At 40.5% G+C, this 20,676-nt stretch overlaps 1 protein-coding gene across 1 annotated transcript in view; it reads left to right on the top strand.

Annotated features, from left to right (window-relative positions):
- Positions 1-20,676, top strand: part of RXFP2 (relaxin family peptide receptor 2) — a 512,938-nt gene that overhangs the window by 425,797 nt on the left and 66,465 nt on the right. Inside the window, exons 6-8 of the mRNA XM_073613352.1 lie at positions 10,116-10,187; positions 10,375-10,446; positions 18,707-18,778. Coding sequence (XP_073469453.1) covers positions 10,116-10,187; positions 10,375-10,446; positions 18,707-18,778 — 216 coding nt within the window. The remainder of the gene's footprint in view (positions 1-10,115; positions 10,188-10,374; positions 10,447-18,706; positions 18,779-20,676) is intronic.

The following is a 20,676-nucleotide window of genomic DNA, read 5'->3' as shown; positions in this document are numbered from 1 at the left end:
AAAGAAAAGGATTTTACAGGTAAGCTGTTTTAAAAAATCCTATTTTTCCTATTGCGGGGAGCGCGGGGCATACCAGGCCCTTCTGCTTGATTCCGAGCATGCATGGAACTTTGTGCGTCAGAATTGTGTACACACGATCGGAATTTACGACAACGGATTTTGTTGTCGGAAAATTTGAGATCCAGATCCTTGGCATTTGCTGTGAGCTTAAAACGGTAGCTGTTATTTTTACCTACAGGTAAGTTTATAATAAGGCTTACCTGTAGGTAAAATGAATATCTCCTAAACGTGCATCTCTTAGGAGATATTCACCTTACATGTAGTCAGTGACATCACTGGCTTATGCACTCTGAAGGTCCGACATACCTTGCCGGAACTTCAGAGCTTCGTTTTGGAACCGAGGGCTCCTGCGCGAAAGTACGGGAGTGACATCATCGCGGCTCCAGCCAATCACACAGCTGGAGTGCGCAAACGTGAAAGAAAGACCAGGAGAAGATGTTAGCCCTCTCAACGATGACCGGGCGCCACGGGAGGGCTTCGTTCTAAGTTAAGTATTCCATAATATACTAGTATGCGATACAGGTTTTTTTTGGAGGGGGGTTTACCAGTCGCGGTTTACAAACGTTTTAAAGGAAAGCAAACATAATCTTAGGTTTATTGTGCATGTGTGTATGTGTTAATTGTGTAGCGTGTAAACTACAGTACATCTAAAGTCTGGTAAGCTGCAATATATATTTATGGTTTTAGTTATAGATAAACTTTAACGTGAACTTCAGCTGCACTTGACAAAGGAACATGTTTGTTTGACAAAGAGCCCCAGAAGTTTATACTTACCTGTATCATGCTTCACCACTGCCTGAGTCTCTGCAGCACCTGAAAATTCTTGTGCAAGTTTTAACTTTTACAAATTTAAAACATGTAAAAGTACATGCTATCAAGCTAACTTGTTTGCTTTGCTAGTCTAGGCTTCATACAAGTCAACTTTAACAAATATCAACCCCTGAATTTGAAGTCTGCGTAATAAAAACAGATTCCCTTTGACAAACACATTCTTTTCGAAAAGTAAAATGTACTTTTGCATGAAGCCTTAAAATGAAAACCCAAATAGCAAAGATCATCTTGGGTGATTCTCGGAGAATTAGGCTGCATTCACACCTCAGCGTTTTGAATTGTGGGCAGATTTACCACGATTCTGTCCACAATTTCAAAGCTCCCAGGTGTGAATGACAAATCGCAGAAGGCACATTTGAGATGCCATCCATTTAAATGGCACCTAAAATCGCGGTGCGATTCAGTGACCTTTCTTCCTGAATCTGCTTACAGAAATTACAGAATACACTGGGTGGAAAGTAGAGAGGATATAAAGGCCAGTGCCTTGCCCTCTTCTCTTCTGCTGACCTAGTGTACCTTCACTAAATGTATCTTCTACTCCATTAACACACTAGTGATGATTTTCTAAAGGAGCAGAGCCTGTTCACTTAGCGAAGTGTTGTTCAACAAACTTAGTAAATTAGGCGAAACTGTGTTCACTTTCAATTACCAGTTATGGGCAAGGCCAAATCAAAAAGCAATGTTTTTCCTTGTACATGGTTGGGTGTGCTTTGCTAAGTAAAAGGTTCCTTCCCTTTTAGCTAATCAAGCCACGAGTAGTTAGGCAGCAGCAGGATCATTCATTATAATATGTAAAGTGGTTGTAAAGGCTCAAGGTTTTTTTTACCTTCATGCATTCTATGTATGAAGGTTAAAAACCCTCTGTGTACCAGCAGCGCCCCAGCCCCCCTAATACTTACCTGAGCCCCACCTCCATCCAGTAATGTGCACAAGAGCCTCGGCTCTTCTTAGTCTCTTCCTCCACCAATGGCTCCTGCTACTGTCAATCACAGCCAGTTAGCCAATGAGGAGAGAGTGGGGGCAGGGCCAAGCCACGCTCCATGTGTGAATGGACACACGAAGCAGTGGCTCGGGAGTGTGCCTGTTCAATGCCCCCATAGCAGGCTGCTTGCTATGGGGTATTAGGCAGGAGGCAGGGGCCTGGAGAGCATAGAAGGATTGGGGCTGCTCTGTGCAAAAACTGCACAGAGAAGGGAAGTATAACATGTTTGTTATTTTTTTTTTAAATGAACCTTAAATGTCACTTTAAAGTCCTAAACTCTCTGAAATACCATACCTAAGATAAGTCTTGTTTGGATCTTTCCTTTTATGCAGTAAGCTCCACTTATATAGGGTTTCTGTTTAAATTCAATATCAGTTTTCACTTTCCGTTCACAATCTCTTGTATATAATCAGTAAAAGGCAAAGAAGACATATTGACATTGACTGAAATGTGTTTTCTCAAATTATACATCTGAACAGTGGCAGCTGGTGGTATTTTTTGGGGGGGCGGAGCACACAATGCACCCACAGCCACCCCCTCAGTTCGGTCAGTTTACCCGCAAACCACCCCCCCACGTGGGTCGGTTGGGTCTGCCGCACACATCACCCCCCCCCCGTGGGTCATTTGGGTCGGGTCCCCAGCACAAAAACCGAGTCGATCGGTCGATGTGCCCCACACTTACCCACGGGCAGTGCTTCCTCCCCTGCATCTCCTCCAGCGCCCTTCACATCTCCTCCCTCCTCGTCGTGGCCCAATATAATTGCTTCTTCTTTTGGCCAATCAAGAAAAAGGGGTTTCAGGACCCACTTCCTGATTGACCAGGAGGAAAATAAGTGTATCATAGTTACATAATTACATAGTAGGTGAGGTTGAAAAAAGACACAAGTCCATCAAGTCCAACCTATGTGTGTGATTATGTGTCAGTATTACATTATATATCCCTGTATGTTGCGGTCATTCAGGTGCTTATCTAATAGTTTCTTGAAGCTATCGATGCTCCCCGCTGAGACCACCGCCTGTGGAAGGGAATTCCACATCCTTGCCGCTCTTACAGTAAAGAACCCTCTACGTAGTTTAAGGTTAAACTTCTTTTCTTCTAATTTTAATGAGTGGCCGCGAGTCTTGTTAAACTCTCTTCTGCGAAAAAGTTTTATTTCTATTGTAGTGTCACCAGTACGGTATTTGTATATTGAAATCATATCCCCTCTCAAGCGTCTCTTCTTCAGAGAGAATAAGTTCAGTGCTCGCAACCTTTCCTCATAACTCAAGATCCTCCAGACCCTTTATTAGCTTTGTTGCCCTTCTTTGTACTCGCTCCATTTCCAGTACATCCTTCCTGAGGACTGGTGCCCAGAACTGGACAGCATACTCCAGGTGCGGCCAGACCAGAGTCTTGTAGAGTGGGAGAATTATCGTTTTATCTCTGGAGTTGATCCCCTTTTTAATGCATGCCAATATTCTGTTTGCTTTGTTAGCAGCAGCTTGGCATTGCATGCCATTGCTGAGCCTATCATCTACTAGGACCCCCAGGTCCTTTTCCATCCTAGATTCCCCCAGAGGTTCTCCCCCCAGTGTATAGATTGCATTCAAATGCATTATTTTACATTTTTCTACATTGAACCTCATTTGCCATGTAGTTGCCCACCCTATTAATTTGTTCAGATCTTTTTGCAAGGTTTCCACATCCTGCGGAGAAGTTATTGCCCTGATTAGCTTAGTATCGTCTGCAAATACAGAGATTGAACTGTTTATCCCATCCTCCAGGCCGTTTATGAACAAATTAAATAGGATTGATCCCAGCACAGAACCCTGGGGAACCCCACTACCTACCCCTGACCATTCCGAGTACTCCCCATTTATTACCACCCTCTGAACTCGCCCTTGTAGCCAGTTTTCAATCCATGTACTCACCCTATGGTCCATGCCAAAGGACCTTATTTTGTACAGTAAACGTTTATGGGGAACTGTGTCAAATGCTTTTGCAAAATCCAGATACACCACGTCTACGGGCCTTCCTTTATCTAGATGGCAACTCACCTCCTCATAGAAGGTTAGTAGATTGGTTTGGCAAGAATGATTCTTCATGAATCCATGCTGATTACTGCTAATGATACCGTTCTCATTACTAAAATCTTGTATATAGTCCCTTATCATTCCCTCCAAGAGTTTACATACTATTGATGCTAACTGGTCTGTAATTCCCAGGGATGTATTTTGGGCCCTTTTTAAATATTGTAGTATCAATAGCGAATGAATATTGTCACACAACTGGGTGGGCTCTGTGCCCCGAGCCCACCCTTTTTTGAAGCCTATTAGAGCCTCTGGCTCTAATCACGTGCTTAAAAAAAACACAGAAAAGAAGAAAGATAACAGTGCTCTCTGCAGGGACAACTCAATCCATACACCAGGTCCACTCACAGTTGTCGAGGCTCGATGTGTCCCAACACACTCCAATGCAACAGTAATAAGGAGAGCCAACAAAACTGTAATCCTTGAAGTGTTGTTTATTGGTACATCAGAGTGACAATAAAACAATAAAGCTGACACGTTTCGGAAGTAGCCTTAGTCGTAGCTACAACTAAGGCTACTGCTGAAACGCGTCAGTTTATTGTTTTATTGTCACTCTGATGGACCAATAAAGGACACTTCAAGGATTACAGTTTTGCCGGCTCTCCTTATTACTTAAAAAAAACACCACCCCTATTAGAATCCATGTGTCCGGCACACTGCATGTAAATTAGGGGGCCGGATGCATGGATAGGGGGACAGCGCCCCTGCGCCCCTAATGGATGGGCCGCCCTTGCATCTGAAACAATTTTACATATATAAAAATGTGAAATATACTGTTGTATTTTATGCCATCCTTCAACTCGGCCTTTTTCAACCAAGGTGCCCAGGCAACCAGGGGTGCCCTCAGGTTTCTTTAGGGGTGCCTTGGCAAAATGCCTAAATGTCCTCAAAAATTGTGTACAGGCCAGTGGGTGGATCAAGCCTGCTTTTAATTAAACAAAGCCACGGGTTTTTATTGTACACCATTACGATCTTCTAGCCGCCAGTATCGTAACAACAAATGACATCATCGGTTGATAAGGAGGATGTTGGGTGTAGTATCCTTGTTAGCTCCACTCCTGTGCTTCTCTATCAGCACTGGGGTCCCATTAGCTTAGAATTAGGGAGAGAAACTGAGGGAGAAGAGAAACATTGGATTACTAATCAGTATCAGTGTGAAAAGGTATATTTGCTGTGGAAAAACAAATCACCTCTAACGATGGGTGTCTGTGGATGTTGCTGCCTTTTCTAAAACTTTTAGTTCAGTTTTTACATTTTAGAATGGGGTGCCTCAAGACTATTCAGAATTTTAAATAATGCTCTGACTGAAAAAAGGCTGAGAAACACTGCATTATATCTTGGGCACTGCAATGAACAATTTGTAAAACTGTCCAATGAACTGACTTAATTGACAACAAGCTAAGATGACACGCCAGATGGTAAAACAGGACTTGGAAAGAATTCTGCATAAACTTAATTCTTAAGTACAAGGACAGGATGCCAGCTAAAGCTATTTACTGCAATTAGGAGACAATAAGTGATTGGATTTTGATATGCTGTCAATGTATATCGGAAGTAAGAATAAACATGAAAAATATCTGTTGATGCAGAAGCATATTCCAAGACTTATATCACTTAGCACAGTTACCAAAACTTTTCTAAAAATGCTTTCAGTAATTTCATATGACAAACTGTGGTACTTGAGGGAAGAGTTTTCTGACCATAAATTTAGAGCTACTAGTAGTCCTCAGCTACTAGCTGTGCCTATTTAAGCCTTTAAAGTGGATGTAAACCCCAATTTTTTATGTCATAATGTAGAGTATACAATTTCCTATCATTTGAGCCCAGTCTTGCCACAAAGAGTTAATCCAGCTCTGAGCAATCCTCTTTTATTGTTCAGTGAGATAAAACTTGATAAACAGAGAAAAACTTTGTCAAATCCTCCCCCTTGCTGTGAGTGACAGGTGATTTACATATCTCGTGCACTAGCCTAAGAGACATTCATTATTTTTTAATTCCCTCCCACTCCTTTCTTTTGCCTCTCTGCCTCTTTGGCGCAGCTCTTGATAACCCTTCTCTTGTTTATTGTTGTGCACATGCGCAGGAGTAACATGAGCGTGCTCTGCTTCTTCAGAGAAGGCACTCTGTCACTCCTGTGTGCACTTTTCTCTCCACAGGCGCGAGGCTCGTCCTCGCAACGCTGGCTGGCCAGGGGAGTGTAGAGGTGGGCGAAGGAGTCCTCTGATGTCATGACCCCGCCCAACGAGCACTGGAAAACACATGATGACACCTTTGTTATAACCATGTGGGGTAGCCAGAAAGAAATGCATGAATGCAAATATAACACTAATAAAGTTACCCACCAAACCCAGTTACACACCGAGACGCACCCATCAAAAATGAAATATAAATTTTGGCAAGATAATCTTGAAATGAGCAAAATATTCTCTAGGTTTTATGTACACAGGGCTTTAATAAGCAGTTTTCCCAGTGATTTCCTGCCCTCAGCCTTTGGAAAATATGTCAAACATGCATGCATAGGTAAATGTCGGGTGCATTCACTTGTATGGCAGGCTGTACGTAGTATGTGCAGCTCACCCGGGCGTGGTGAAAGATGTTTTTTCCCTTCTCAAATTCAGTTCCCATTTACTCTAAAATTAAATTAGGAGTAGAGGAAAAGAAAGTCCAACCTGCATTCACTACAAATTTGGCAGTAGAATTCTAATAAACATGAAAGACATTTGTTAACCGCTTGCTGACCAGCCGCCGCAGTTATACTGTGGCAGCATGGCTCGGCTGCGTGAATCAGCTGTCCTGTTACGGCGGTTCCCTTTTTGTCCACTAGGGGCGCGCGCCCCCTGCTCGCCCACGGAGACGATGCGAGTGCCCGGCGGTCCCGCGATCGCTCGGGGCACACGGAGAACCGGGATTTGTGTGTGTAAACACACAGTTTCCGGTTCTCTGAGGGGCGAAGTGACAGATCCTCTGTTCATACAGAGTATGAACAGCGATCTATCTCTTCCCCTACACAGTCCACTCCCCCCTTCAGTTAGAACACAGAGAGGGAACACATTAACCCCTTGATCGCCCCCTAGTGTAAACCCCTTTCCTGCCAGTGACATTTTTACAGTAATCAATGCATTTTTATAGCACTGATCGTTGTATAAATGCCAATGGTCCCAAAAATGTGTTAAAATTGTCCGGCGTGTCTGATATAATGTCGTAGTCCTGATAAAAATCACAGATCACCACCATTACTAGTAAAAAAAAAAAATTAGTAATAAAAATGCCATAAAACTATCCCCTATTTTGTAGACACTATAACTTTTGCGCAAACCAATCAATATACGCTTATTGCGATTTTTTTTTTACCAAAAATATGTAGAAGAATACATATCAGCCTAAACTGAGGAAAAAAATAGGGGTTTTTTTATATATTTTTGGGGGATAGTTATTATAGCAAAAAGTAAAAAATAATGCGTTTTTTTCAAAATTGTCACTCTTTTTTTGTTTATAGCGCAAAAAAAAAAAACGCAGAGGTGATCAAGTACTACCAAAAGAAAGCTCAATTTGTGGGAAAAAAAGGACGTCAATTTTGTTTGGGTGTAATGTCGCACGACCGTGTATTTGTCCGTTAATTTGACGCAGTGCAGAATCGCAAAAAAGTGCTCTGGTCAGGAAAGGGGTAAAATCTTCCGGGGCTGAAGCGGTTAAAGGGGTTGTAAACCCTTGTGTTTTTTCACCTTAATGCTCAAATAATCAAATCTGTGTTCAAATGATAAGTCCACAATCAGCAAGAATGAAGGTGATGTGAAGAACCACCACCAAACCCCCCAGGGGTGTACACACACCTTATGAGTTGACCCTCATTACAGGGGTCAATAAAGCTTTAAACAATGAGCCCAAATACTGCATGGTAGCTGTGAGTGGGTTCTCTCATGGACACATGGAAACAGTCTCTATGAATGACCAGTATGAAACCATAAACATACACATAGTTGCAAACTCAGACTCAGAAGAACTGCCAGGCACCCAGCTCAAAAAAATAAATACCGGTATATCATAGTGTTCACTGTGTATAACAATTTTATTAATAAAAAACAAATGCTCACTCACTTGTTTATACAAAAAAGTATCAAGTTTTATACTCTGATCATGTGCAAACTCAAACTGCGCTGCTGAGAGGTCAATAGCAGCTTACTGTGGTTGGTTTTAAATTAAATTAATTTCATTTTCAATAATATGTAGGTAAAGACATTGTTTCTCTACAGGCTAGTTAATATAGGACTTAGAATGTGGACAGGAGCAAGTTCAAGATTAGATCCGGACTTCCAATTTAAAGGTAGCTAGTCGCTATCTTGCTCCAGAAAGCAGGTGGTGGAAGTAGATGAGCTTTTCAGGTTGCTGATCAGGTGTTGTGTTAGGAAAAGAGACCATATAGTAAAAAAATGCACAGTCAGGAAATGAGGTCTTATAATAAATCAGTTAATAAATGGGGAGGGGCACTGATATAACTATAAACCATCTGCACAAAAAATCTGTTTTATAGTCATGCTGTGGCTGTTATACTTACTTATACCACAATATGTATAGATCTGGGAATCTGGGTGAAATGTACACACCTACAAATAAAGGTTTAACCTCCCTGGCGGTATGATTATTTCGGATTTTAGGTGCTGAAAGCGGTACAATTATTTTCCATGGAAATTTGGCGTTTTATATTGTAGGTCTGTAAATCTTAACAATAACACACTTAAATCTGTCCAAACCAGAGTCTAGTAGATATCCCGGGTATGATAAAGTTTGAAACACAAAAACATAAATTATAATATAATAAATAAAAATAAATAATAAAAAAAAATTAAAAAAAAATAGTAATAAAATAAATTTCCCCACAATTCACTATCGCTCAATTCTGCAAGTGTTCTAATTTACTATCGCTGTTTTCTAGCTGGTCTAAAGCCACTTTTGACGTAAAGGGACACTTTTTGGTTGCTATGGACAATCTCCAGTTTCCAGGCAGAAAGAACAGTGTATATCATGTAAAACTGCATGCAGGGCATAGGACAAAGCACTGGGGACAAAAGGGATGTGAAATAATTTCATACAGTACTGTGATCTGTAAGATTACAGTACTGTATGTGTTATGATTTTTACTTTTTTTAAATTTGCCGCCAGGCTCCGCCCCCGTGCGTTGCGCCGCTCGCAGGGAACGGAGCCTGGCACGGAGAGGCTTCGGAGGAGGACGGAGCCCTCGGACACTGCGGGGGACATCGCAGGATCCCGGGGACAAGGTAAGTAACGCCGCCCCAGGATCCTGCAATGCGATCCCGAGTGTGGCTCGGGGTTACCGCTAATGGGACTGAATTTTAACCCCGAGCCACACTCGGGAAAACCGCCAGGGAGGCTACCTGGATGGACCTGTGTCATTATTCAACAGTATCAACTACTGTATTTAACTTTAGTGAACGACTATGAATTATAATGTTGCTGAGTGACTATGAATGTAACTGAGTGACTATGAATTACACAAGATGAATTCAACATTTAAACACAATAGAGCAAGGGTGTCAAACTCAATTTCATTGTGGGCCGCATCAGCATTATGATTGCCCTCAAAAGGGCTGGTTGTATCTGTAAGATTAGATGTCCAGCGCACCCCCCCTTAACATTCGATGTCAAGAGCCACCCCGCCATCAGAAGTTGAGTCCCCCACTCTCCCTTACATCACAGTGCACACCTCTTACTTTATGCTGCTGCTGGGAAGAAGCTGGATGCATTGCTTGAAAGCAGAAAGTGGGGGTCTGGAGGAGGACCAGAGGAGGGCTGGAGCTCTCCGGCAGCTGCAGGAGAGGCGCAAGGGCCACATAAAATGGCCTGGAGGGCCGGATTTGGCCCGTGGACCTTGTGTTTGACACCTGTGCAATAGAGCATTTAAACCTGGTTACACTGTGACTGTGGTTTTGGCCATGGGCTGGATTGTAAATTGCCATGGTGGGGAAAAAAATAGGGAAAAGACTTTTCATAAATATGCATTCTTTTACCCAATACTTTCTAATACCAGTAAGTATGGCCTCAATCCAAAATTGCTCTCTATAAACTGACAGGACAAAGGCACTTCTCTTTATACATACATATAACTTTTATGGCACTCCATTTTTCTATTAAGTATGGTCTGACCTTTTCCTTCCAGATTCCTTCAACACAACTGCTTGAGTAATATATCACAGAAAGCTTTCTTTGGTTTATATCATCTTCAGAAACTGTAAGTAAATTACGTTGCTAGTGAATTACATTATTTATAAAATGAATAATAAAACCATGTCTGTATTTTCCACACACCATTGATGTTGAATGAATTCATGCATATAGGAACTAAATGTTTTATTAATAGACTGCAATGCATTATTGCTCTTTATGTTGTTATTACTATCATACATTTCTTCTTTCAGATATCTCAGCAACAACTGTATAAGGTACCTACAGCAAGGGGTCTTTAGCCACTTGAATGAATTAAGATGGCTGTAAGTTTTTCTTTATTGTATTTAAAAATAGATTAAAATAGATTGTTGCAGGTTCATAAATAAACTTTGAGATTCACAGGCAGGTTATACTGTTCCACAAAGTACTACTTGTAAATTGCCACACATTTGTAGATATAATAACAAATAACTTTTATTATCACATATCCAGAAAAATATACCTTATAAAGAATTCTAACCCATAAAAAAGTTATTTTTCTCTAACTTTTATACATTTATATAAATCACCCCCTCGATCCCCGTTTAAAGTGGAGTTACACCCAAGATCGAAAATGTAATATATTTTCAACTTACTAGTCAGTAAATGTGGTGGCTGCATTCATTTTTTTGGGGATTCTTGTTCTTTACCTTCACCTGGTAGTTTGTGGAATAAGACATGTTCTGTCTTATGCTGGCCCTACATGGGTCAAATTCCGAACAAATTTTCTTTAGAAAATCAGAAATTTTGTTTGTAATCCGAAGGTGCCACCATTGATTTTGAAATTTGACCAACCAAGCCTTCAATTTCACCTCATGTTGCTACAGAAAAGAAATTTAGTGGCCGGGAATATTCTACTCTTTACAGGTCACAGCTCATGCGCATTTCTTTTTTGATTTTTTTTTCTTTAACAATTTTTCCATCATTGATTAGAAATGTGTTCATTTTTCAAAAAAATATTTAACATGCCTGATCACTCAAAGGCCGCACAAAAATCGCCTGTTGCTGTGGCCCACCGATGGTGCGAAATGCGAACAAAAATTCTTAGTTACGATTTTCGATAGAAAATTCTTTTATAATTCGACCCATGTATGGTCGGCTTTAGGGTGTCTAGGCTCACTCACTAGGCTGCTTTCTTTCTTTTTATTTTTACCAAAAACACATCTCCATATCTTCATCTTTATTACATGGGAAATGGGGGAATTTATTTTTTTACAGAAGATGGCTTGGAAATAAGATAACATTGTTTGTAATTTCAATTCAGCTTACGTAAAGTTACAAGGACTTCCAGTAAGATCAACAGGTATTTGCTGAAACATTTCTTAGCCTTTAAAGAGAAGACTAATGCAGCCACTGCATCCGAGGACTGGTAAGCTGCAATATATGAAATTTTTGTTCTTGGGTTTAGATATCCTTTAACCACTTGACAATAACAATGTGCAAATTAACATACTCGGGCACAGTTGGGCTGATTTATTAAAGAATTTGAGAATCTTCACTCAATAACTTGGGTGTGAACATTAATCTACATTCACGCTTATGCACATAGCTAGTTCTGAGACTGCACCGTCAGTCACAGGTCTCAGACTAACTGTTAGGAACCAATCATCATAATCACATGCAGGTTGGTGATTCTTTACAGTTAACAGGATGGCACTGCATACTTCCTATTTCTATTTCTCTCTCTCTCTCTCTCTCTCTCTCTCTCTCTCTCTCTCTCTCGCACACTGAGAACAGAAGAACCAAAATGCATATTTATAACATTTTTGTCCATTTATGAGCCTATACTAAAACACAAGCAGGATATTTATTAAAAGTACCCCAAATAAGAGTCCTTAAAAGGCAATGTAAGCATTATTTAGGACACATTGCTATAGACCATAAAACAAATATGCCGCACTACCCCTTTAAATGTGATGATCAGATAGTGATATGTGATTATAAATTACCTTAATGTGATACCATTATTGTTGGTGCAAATATAATAAAACTTATATTGGCAAATAATACAAGTCCAAATACAAAATAAATTTAAAATGTGAAATTCAAAGTTTAAAATAAATCATAAGCTGGTGTTGATGATTGTCATATGTTTCCAAAGAGTGACTTTTTCCCTTTGCCATTATATAAAGCCTCTTACCAAATAATCATAACCCCTAGTGAAATGAGGTCATCTGCATTTGTGTAACACAACAGGCTACTGCATCGGTGACATTGAGCAACCTCTGCAACGATCCCCAAATCCTAAAGTATTCATAAGGAGCTCAGCAGGAGTACTAAAGGAATGCACAATAAAAAGGAAAAGAGGATTCCAAATGGTGTAAATCTATAAAATATCATAGGTTTATCAAGATAAAATATTACTCACAAAGATGAGAAGACTTCATATTTTTAAAAAATGCATTGCATGCTCCTGTGGGTGTGATAACATCAGCTTTCTAAGCTCCATCCACCGCGTTTTGTAACAGGGGCTGGGACCCCTTTGTTTAGTTTAATAATAAACCAATTGCAGAATTAATACACTTTATATGCATTAGTCATAGAGTTACTTTCAAGTTAACTAATGCATACTGAAGCTGCTAACTTGATCTGGGCATCTGGGCTTTAATGACATCTAGTAATGGAGGGGTTTAAGCAAATGTATAGCTTTGTTTATATGTTAATCAATTTCCTTCTTTCTCTTTATCTCCCTTCCTTCCACAATGAAATTGTCATATGAATATTCTACATGTGTTCTTTTCACCTCACATGGAGAACCCGAAAAAAAAAACCTGTAAGACAAAGGCATAATGAGCTAGTATGCATTGCATACTAGCTCATTATGAAATACTTACATTAGATCGAAGCTGTTGCAGCGGGCCCCGCACACCGCTGTGACCAGCGACATGTCTCCCAGAGTTATTTCCGGGTTTGTGGGCTCCAGCGCTGTAACTGGCCGGAGCCACGATGACGTCACCCCGTGCGGGAGCCGCTGGTCATGACACGTCTGCTGAAGAAATGGCACGAGCGAGCCATTTCTTCAGTGTGCATGCGTCGATGACGTTGGCGCAAGAGTATATGGTAAATATCGTGCAGGTTTAGGAGATATTTACAGTACCTACAGGTAAGCCTTATTATAGGCTTACCTGTAGGTACAAGTGGTGTAAAGAGGTTTACAACCACATTAAAGCTAAATTACAGGTATGAATATTTTTAATTATGTAGTCACCTTGGTCCAGCTTGGACCAATGTGAGTATATATTTGTGCCATACTTGTGGGATCCTTGTGTAAGCTTGAAATCACTGTAAATGGTACTGCTACTACAATACTCTCCACTAGCTTTCGGGTCCCATGTTGAGCAGCTGATCTGCTGCTTACTGAACACAGGAGATTTCTCATTCAGCATGGGCACCATTCAGAGAATGGTGGAGATCAGAACATCATCTCCCCGTGTTTCCACCTCTTCCAATCGGAGAATGCTTTGGATTCATTGAAAAAAATGCAAAGCATTCTTTGTGAGGCTCCTATACCAGGGAGGTGAGCTCCAGTGTTTAAAATGAAGTGGGGCAGCCGCTTAGCATGGAGCCCAGAGACTAATGGAGATCAGTATCATAGCAATGCTTACTACAGTGATTTCCAGGTTCCAGGAGACCCCACAGGTATGGTATATGCACAGTTACAATTAGGGTTGTCCCGATACCGATACTAGTATCGGTATCGGCACCGATACCGAGCATTTGCCCAAGTACTTGTACTCAGGCAAATGCTCCCGATGCTTCCCCCGATACCTAGAGGACAGCTGTGATCGGCGCGTGGGGGAGTTACAAGATTCTCCCCCAGCGGCTTTCACCAGCTTTAGTGACATACAGCGGTGATCGCTCACAGCTGACTGTCAATGCATCCTCCTCCATGCCCCCTCCGTTCCTCTGTCCCCCTCCACTGTCCCCCCTCCGCTGTCCCCTGCATTCCTCTCTCCTTATCTGTCCCCCTCCGTTCTCCCCCTCCGTTCCTCTTTCCTTATCTGTCCCCTCCGTTCTCCCCCTCAGTTCCTCCGTCCTCCTCCTCCTTCCATTGTGTATGGAGAGAGTCAGCTGACTCTGTCCATTCACATAACTGAAACATTGTAATCTCCTGTGATTACGATGTGTCAGTTTATGAATGGAGAGGAGCCGCTGTCTTCTCTCCATTCATTCTCAGTACAGCTGAGGCTGCAGAGAAATGGACTGGGGAATCTCTATCCTATGTCTCTTTCTCTGTCTTAAAGGGGAGATATCAGGGGTCTGTTAAGACCCCTGATATCTCACCAAAGCCCCCCAAAAGGGCTGATTTAAAAAAAAAAAAAAACAATAAAGAATAAAAAAATATTATTGTAAAAAATAAAAATTGTAAAAAAAAAAAGAAAAAAACACACACACATACAACGTTCACCCCCCCCCCCCAAAAAAAAATAGCAAAAAAAAAAAAACTGTCACGTGACATTAAAAAAAAAGTATCGGTAATCGGTATCGGCGAGTACTTGAAAAAAAGTATCGGTACTTGTACTCGGTCCTAAAAAAGTGGTATCGGGACAACCCTAGTTACAATGGTCCAAGCTTGTCCAGTGTAACTATGTAAAAACATCCATACTTGGAATTCATCTTTAATTACTTTGCTTTAGATAAGCCTGTTGTTAGCAGAGGCAAATAGCTGAATCTCTAATTTCATACACAGCTGAATGCGTCAGAGGAGGAACAGCCCTCCTCCACTCCTCTGTATGGAGGTTTAGTTAGGCAGGGCCTGTCCCCAAGAAAGCAGCTACTGCTCTGGAAAACGTTTGCCATTGGTAGACCCTGTATTGCATCTTCATTAATAAAATATGTTATACTCACTAATTAAAAGTTGAATTCATTGAGAAATATCCCCTTCATATCAACTTTTTTATTGCAAATAATTCAGCTAACTTTGCAGCAGATTCTGTTAGATATTGAACTTGCCTTTTAAGTGCACTTATTGAATTGTTTCTGATTGAAAGCCAAGTGAAAGGATCTGTCTCACAATAATAGCATGATCAGAGCTAGTGTTATATTAAGAAACCTAGCATTTCTTTCAAGGACATTTCTCGGGATGCTATATTTGATATAACATGCTGACTTTACTTGGTCTCAAGCTTTGTGCATACTCCCGAGAGATGCAGTAAGTACAGTACAGTAGGATCAAGATCCTGAGAAATCCTGACTTTATACTGAGCATTGTAGCTGTGACTACAAGGGAAAGTTTGGAAAGTTAAAAAGAAAAAACTGTTTGCTATACTTAACAAAAATAATTTTCAATATCAAATCATAATGTGATTTGTGTAGCAGTTATATAAATTTCTTTAAATATGAACATTTCCTGTAAAATTACAAATTACATTTTCATTTGCCCTAAACATTTAATTAGATGACAGTGGTACTGTTTATTATTGCACATTACAGTCAGTTGTTATCAGAACAGGTTTCCCAACTGTAAGATTCCCCTCTACATTTTCCTGTAACAAAACAATATTTTTGGATTTACCATCACCTTCTGTACCGGAGAAAAAGCATGCTCCAAAACTTCACGTAAATGTCTCAATAAGCACTGTCCCCAAACAAGCATGCAGACCTGGGGCTCTGTCTTCACCGGCTGCATGCTTGTTGGTTAATAGATGCAAAAAAAAAAGGATGAGAGCTCTGGAGCATCCACCTTCAAAAACAATTACTACTGATATTATACTGATGCTTAGTTCACTGAGTAAAAATCACAGCTAAATCATCAATCAGCTAAAATATGTTGTACAGCCCCCTGTTCTCTACATTCCTGCTCGTTAATTTATTTTTCCACACATTTATCAAGAACCAACACCAGACATCTGTTTAAAATTTAATACAGGAAGGTATGAAATAAACATACTTTTGTTGTTTAATATAAATGTACATGTTCAGCCACAAAAGTATACAGACTTTGTTACAGATTTAATTGGAATTCTTATTTGGTGCCATCTTTCTTTGTCCTAGCACACATCTACTGCCAGCGCTTCTACCCCATTGCTGTCCACCATATTCTGCCCCCACTTCCTCCATTAATGCAAGTGATTTACCAAGCCTACTTATAAGTAGCTCTATTTTTAAGAAGTGTCTCCTGTCCTCCAAACATAGCCCTAGCCTTCTAGCTGCCAGGCTACATGCTTGTTCCAGAGAAGGCGTAACTGATTCTCTACCAGGTAGCTGTGCACATGTAGTAGACCTAATTGTTTGAAAACTATATAAAGATATCACAGTACATCTTAAAGACAAGATGGAGGTGGCAGATACCTACGGAAACTGCCGCTTCTGACCTGTCTTTCTGAAAATACTATTTCCCTGGCTGTCAAGCTGATCTAATACCTTCAGTACCTACTATGTCAAAGAGCAGGAACCTGCATGCTTCTTAGAGGTCAGCGTTATGAAGCCATAGACATTTAGGCAACCAGCATTTCCAGAAGATGGTCAATAATAGTAGCCAACATACTTTCTCAGTATAGGCTTTGTGTCAGTTGGCTTCCCACCACTGCATTTGGTGTTGGTGAAAGGTACTGCATTCACTAACTGTAGTGCACATTGCACCATTGGCTAGTTTTCATACTAGAACACAGAAATAAATAGAGATAAAGCCTATCATTAAATTTATAAATGTGCATGAATAAATTCCTGACATTTCAGTGTTCTGATTCAGCAGTCTAAGCACTGATAGTGTGTTCTCTATAATTGGTCCAGTTGTGGTGAGATAGCTTAACTTACAGTCTCAGTAGCTTAACTTACAGTCTCAGTAGCTTGGCAGACAGTGACTGGAACTTACATCTTGCAGAACGTAGAAAGCTTTAATCCAAAATCTTGTGCAGATCATAACAGATGAATATCAGATGTGTGTGTCTAGCTCAAGCAGAATACAGTCCATGTGGTGAATGGAGGCCCACCACGCCTTCATGTAAAATCTGTACATTAACCTAGTCCATCATCTCACCTCCCACAACTATTACCTTTTGTACCACTTGTCCTTCCCTCTTATATTGTAAGCTTCACAAGCAGGGCTCTCCTAATCCTCTTGTATTGAATTGTAATGTAACTGTTCTGTCTCCCTTTGTTTTCCAAGTCACCACTTGTCTTCGCCACCTACCCACCTATGAGCATCGTCCCTTGGTCCCACCTCCCATTCCTGCCCCTTAGATAATACAAAGCAAAGTATCGCTTTGTGGTGCCAAGAAATTTGTATGGAATTTGTTAAGAATAACAAGAAAAGCTGCAAAATAGATCCCCCAGAAACAATAGACCCCCTGCAACAAAATACCTCCCACTAGTAACAATAGATCCAGCCCAGCAACAATAGACCTCCCAGTGGCCAGCATCAATAGACCCTCCAGCAGTGAGCAGCAATAGACCCCTCCCTCAACAGAAGATCACTCCCAGCAGCACACAATCATTTTTTTAAATCCAACATTCCTGCCATGTGGTCACCCATGTGCATGGAAAGAATGTTGATCTCTTTATGTGCTGCGTGTGCATAATATTATACCAAACAAGAAGCACACACACCACTTCAGGCAACATTCAGGTGTATCCAGCTCTGGGTGTAGGTCTCAGCTCACCACCATCCGTAGCATAAAGAGGGCGAAGAAATGGTGTCGCACAACAGAGCCAATGGGATACTTGCTGAATAAAGTCTTTATTGTCGTATGGCAGACAATCATGCAGGGATACAGTTGACGCCTTTCACAAGTACCGTGCTTGTTCACAACATTAAACTGTTCTCCACACAGGATACTTAAAGGTATGTATCCAATTAGGACCACACCTGAAACACACCTGAGCTGAGAGAACCGCCAATAAGAAAAAATCACTGACGTATAAATTTTAAAAAAATATACAAATATAATTTATTTACTATTTTTCTTCCTATATAAACAGCAGGTTTTTCCTTATGTTTGGTCTATGGGCATGTGAATGTTTTCTCAAATATTAGTTCGATGCAGCTAGGCTTTTGATACGCCTACATTTGTATATTTAGCTGTTTAGGAATTGCCTTTCATTCATGCTTGTTTATGTACACTCTGCATATGTGGTCTGTGTTCGTTGATTTTTGCATATTTTGTCTCTCTTTCAACGTTCTTAATAATAATTTTACTTTATTTCCTTTTTATGTCTGTGATTTTTTTTCTTATTTCTTGTTCTCTCAGCTCATGTGTGTTTCAGGTTTGGTTCTAATTGGATACATACCTTTAGCCTGTGTGGAGAACAGTTTAATGTTGTGAACAAGCACGGTACTTTCATGTGAAACGTGTCAACTGTATTCCTGTATGATTGTCTGACATATGACAATAAAGACTTTACTCAGCAAGTATCCTGTTGGCTCTGGTGTGCGACCATTTCTTTTTCCTCTTTGTGCATAATATGAACTGTCTAAAACAGTTCATATATAGCACATTATTAATTAAAACATTGGTATTGTATTGCAGTTTCAAAACATGCATATAATTCTATTTATAGGTGCAATATATGTCAATATATTGTTTAATCATTGTATATTTTTAGAATCTTGGATGAAAACCCCATAGTAAAAGTTAGCCAGGAGCTCTTCACTGGGCTAGAGTCGTTGTTTTTCTTGTAAGTAAACCCAAATTCTTGACATCTGTATATATTTTTATTGGTTGAATTAGATAGACTTTTAACCAGACTAAATATGTAACTATGTTATTAATGCTGTCTTTATGTTAGAGGAGGGGTGTTGCATGTGTGCATATTCAGTGTCCATATGTATGTATATGCAGTATCCATGTCTTTAGTTCCATGAAATATACTCTGTTCTGAACAATTGGGAACCACTTTGCCAAGTGGTCACATGCAGGCTGGAGGCTTTATTCAGGAAAAAATAGCATTTAGCTTGTAGGCATTTGTTCCTGAAGATGGCAGTTTCTCCCCTTTTTAATACTGTAGTTTTTGGATTACAGAACACTAAATAATAATACATTAATTTGAAAGAATTTCAAGGATTCTTTCACATGCTGTACAATAGGGTGTATGGTTGTACAGAGTAAACTATGCCTGTTACTGTGGAGCCCTGGTTGCCACAGCTACAGCATAACTTTGCCCATTTATGTGAATTACGGAATTTGCTCTGTGCAGCTATATGCATGTACAGTATCTCACAAAAGTGAGTACACCCCCTCATATTTTTGTAACTATTTTATTATATCTTTTCATGTGACAACACTGAAGAAATGACACTTTGCTACAATGTGCAAAGCTGGTAGAGACATCCCCAAAAAGACTTGCAGCTGTAATTGCAGTGAAAGGTGGTTCTACAAAGTATTGATTCGGGGGGGCTGAATACAAATGCACGCCACACTTTTCACATATTTATTTGTAAAAAAATTTGAAAATCATTTATCATTTTCCTTCCACTTCACAATTATGTGTCACTTTGTGTTGGTCTATCACATAAAATCCCCCAAAAATACATCTACGTTTTTGGTTGTAACATGACAAAATGTGGAAAATTTCAAGTAGTATGAATACTTTTTTAAGGCACTGTAGATCTACAGTATCTCACAAAAGTGAGTACACACCTCACATTGTTGTAAATATTTTATTGTATCTTTTCATGTGACAACACTGAAGAAATGACACTTTGCTACAATGTAAAGTAGTGAGTGTACAGCTTGTATAACAGTGTAAATTTGCTGTCCCCTCAAAATAACTCAACACACAGCCATTAATGTCTAAACCGCTGGAAACAAAAGTGAGTACACCCCTAAGTGAAAATGTCCAAATTGGGCCCAAAGTGTCAATATTCGTGTGTGGCCACCATTATTTTCCAGCACTGCCTTAACCCTCTTGGGAATGGAGTTCCCCAGAGCATCACAGGTTGCCACTGGAGTCCTCTTCCACTCCTCCATGATGACATCACGGAGCTGGTGGATGTTAGAGACCTCGCCCTCCTCCACCTTCCATTTGAGAATGCCCCACAGATGCTCAATAGGGTTTAGGTCTGGAGGCAAGCTTGGCCAGTCCATCGCCTTTAACCTCAGCTTTTTTAGCAAGGCAGTGGTCGTCTTGGAGGTGTGTTTGGGGTCGCTATCATTTTGGAATACTACCCTGTGGCCCAGTCTCCAAAGGGAGAGGATCATACTCTGCTTCAGTGTGTCACAGAACATGTTGGCATTCATGGTTCCCTCAATGAACTGTAGCTCCCCAGTGCCGGCAGCACTCATGTAGCCCCAGACCACGACACTCCCAACCCCATGCTTGACTGTAGGCAAGACACACTTGTCTTTGTACTCCTCACCTGATTGCCGCCACACACGCTTGACACCACCTGAACCAAATAAGTTTATCTTGGTCTCATCAGACCACAGGACAATGTTCCTGTAAGCCATGTCCTTAGTCTGCTTGTCTTCAGCAAACTGTTTGCAGGCTTTCTTGTGCATCATCTTCAGAAGAGGCTTCCTTCTGGGATGACAGGCATGCATACCAATTTGATGCAATGTGCGGCGTATGGTCTG

Source organism: Aquarana catesbeiana, linkage group LG02 (genome assembly GCF_042186555.1).
Source record: "Aquarana catesbeiana isolate 2022-GZ linkage group LG02, ASM4218655v1, whole genome shotgun sequence".
In the NCBI taxonomy this organism is placed as follows: domain Eukaryota; kingdom Metazoa; phylum Chordata; class Amphibia; order Anura; family Ranidae; genus Aquarana; species Aquarana catesbeiana.
Note: the sequence above shows the minus strand (reverse complement) of the source record. Positions and strands in the feature narration are given on the sequence as shown.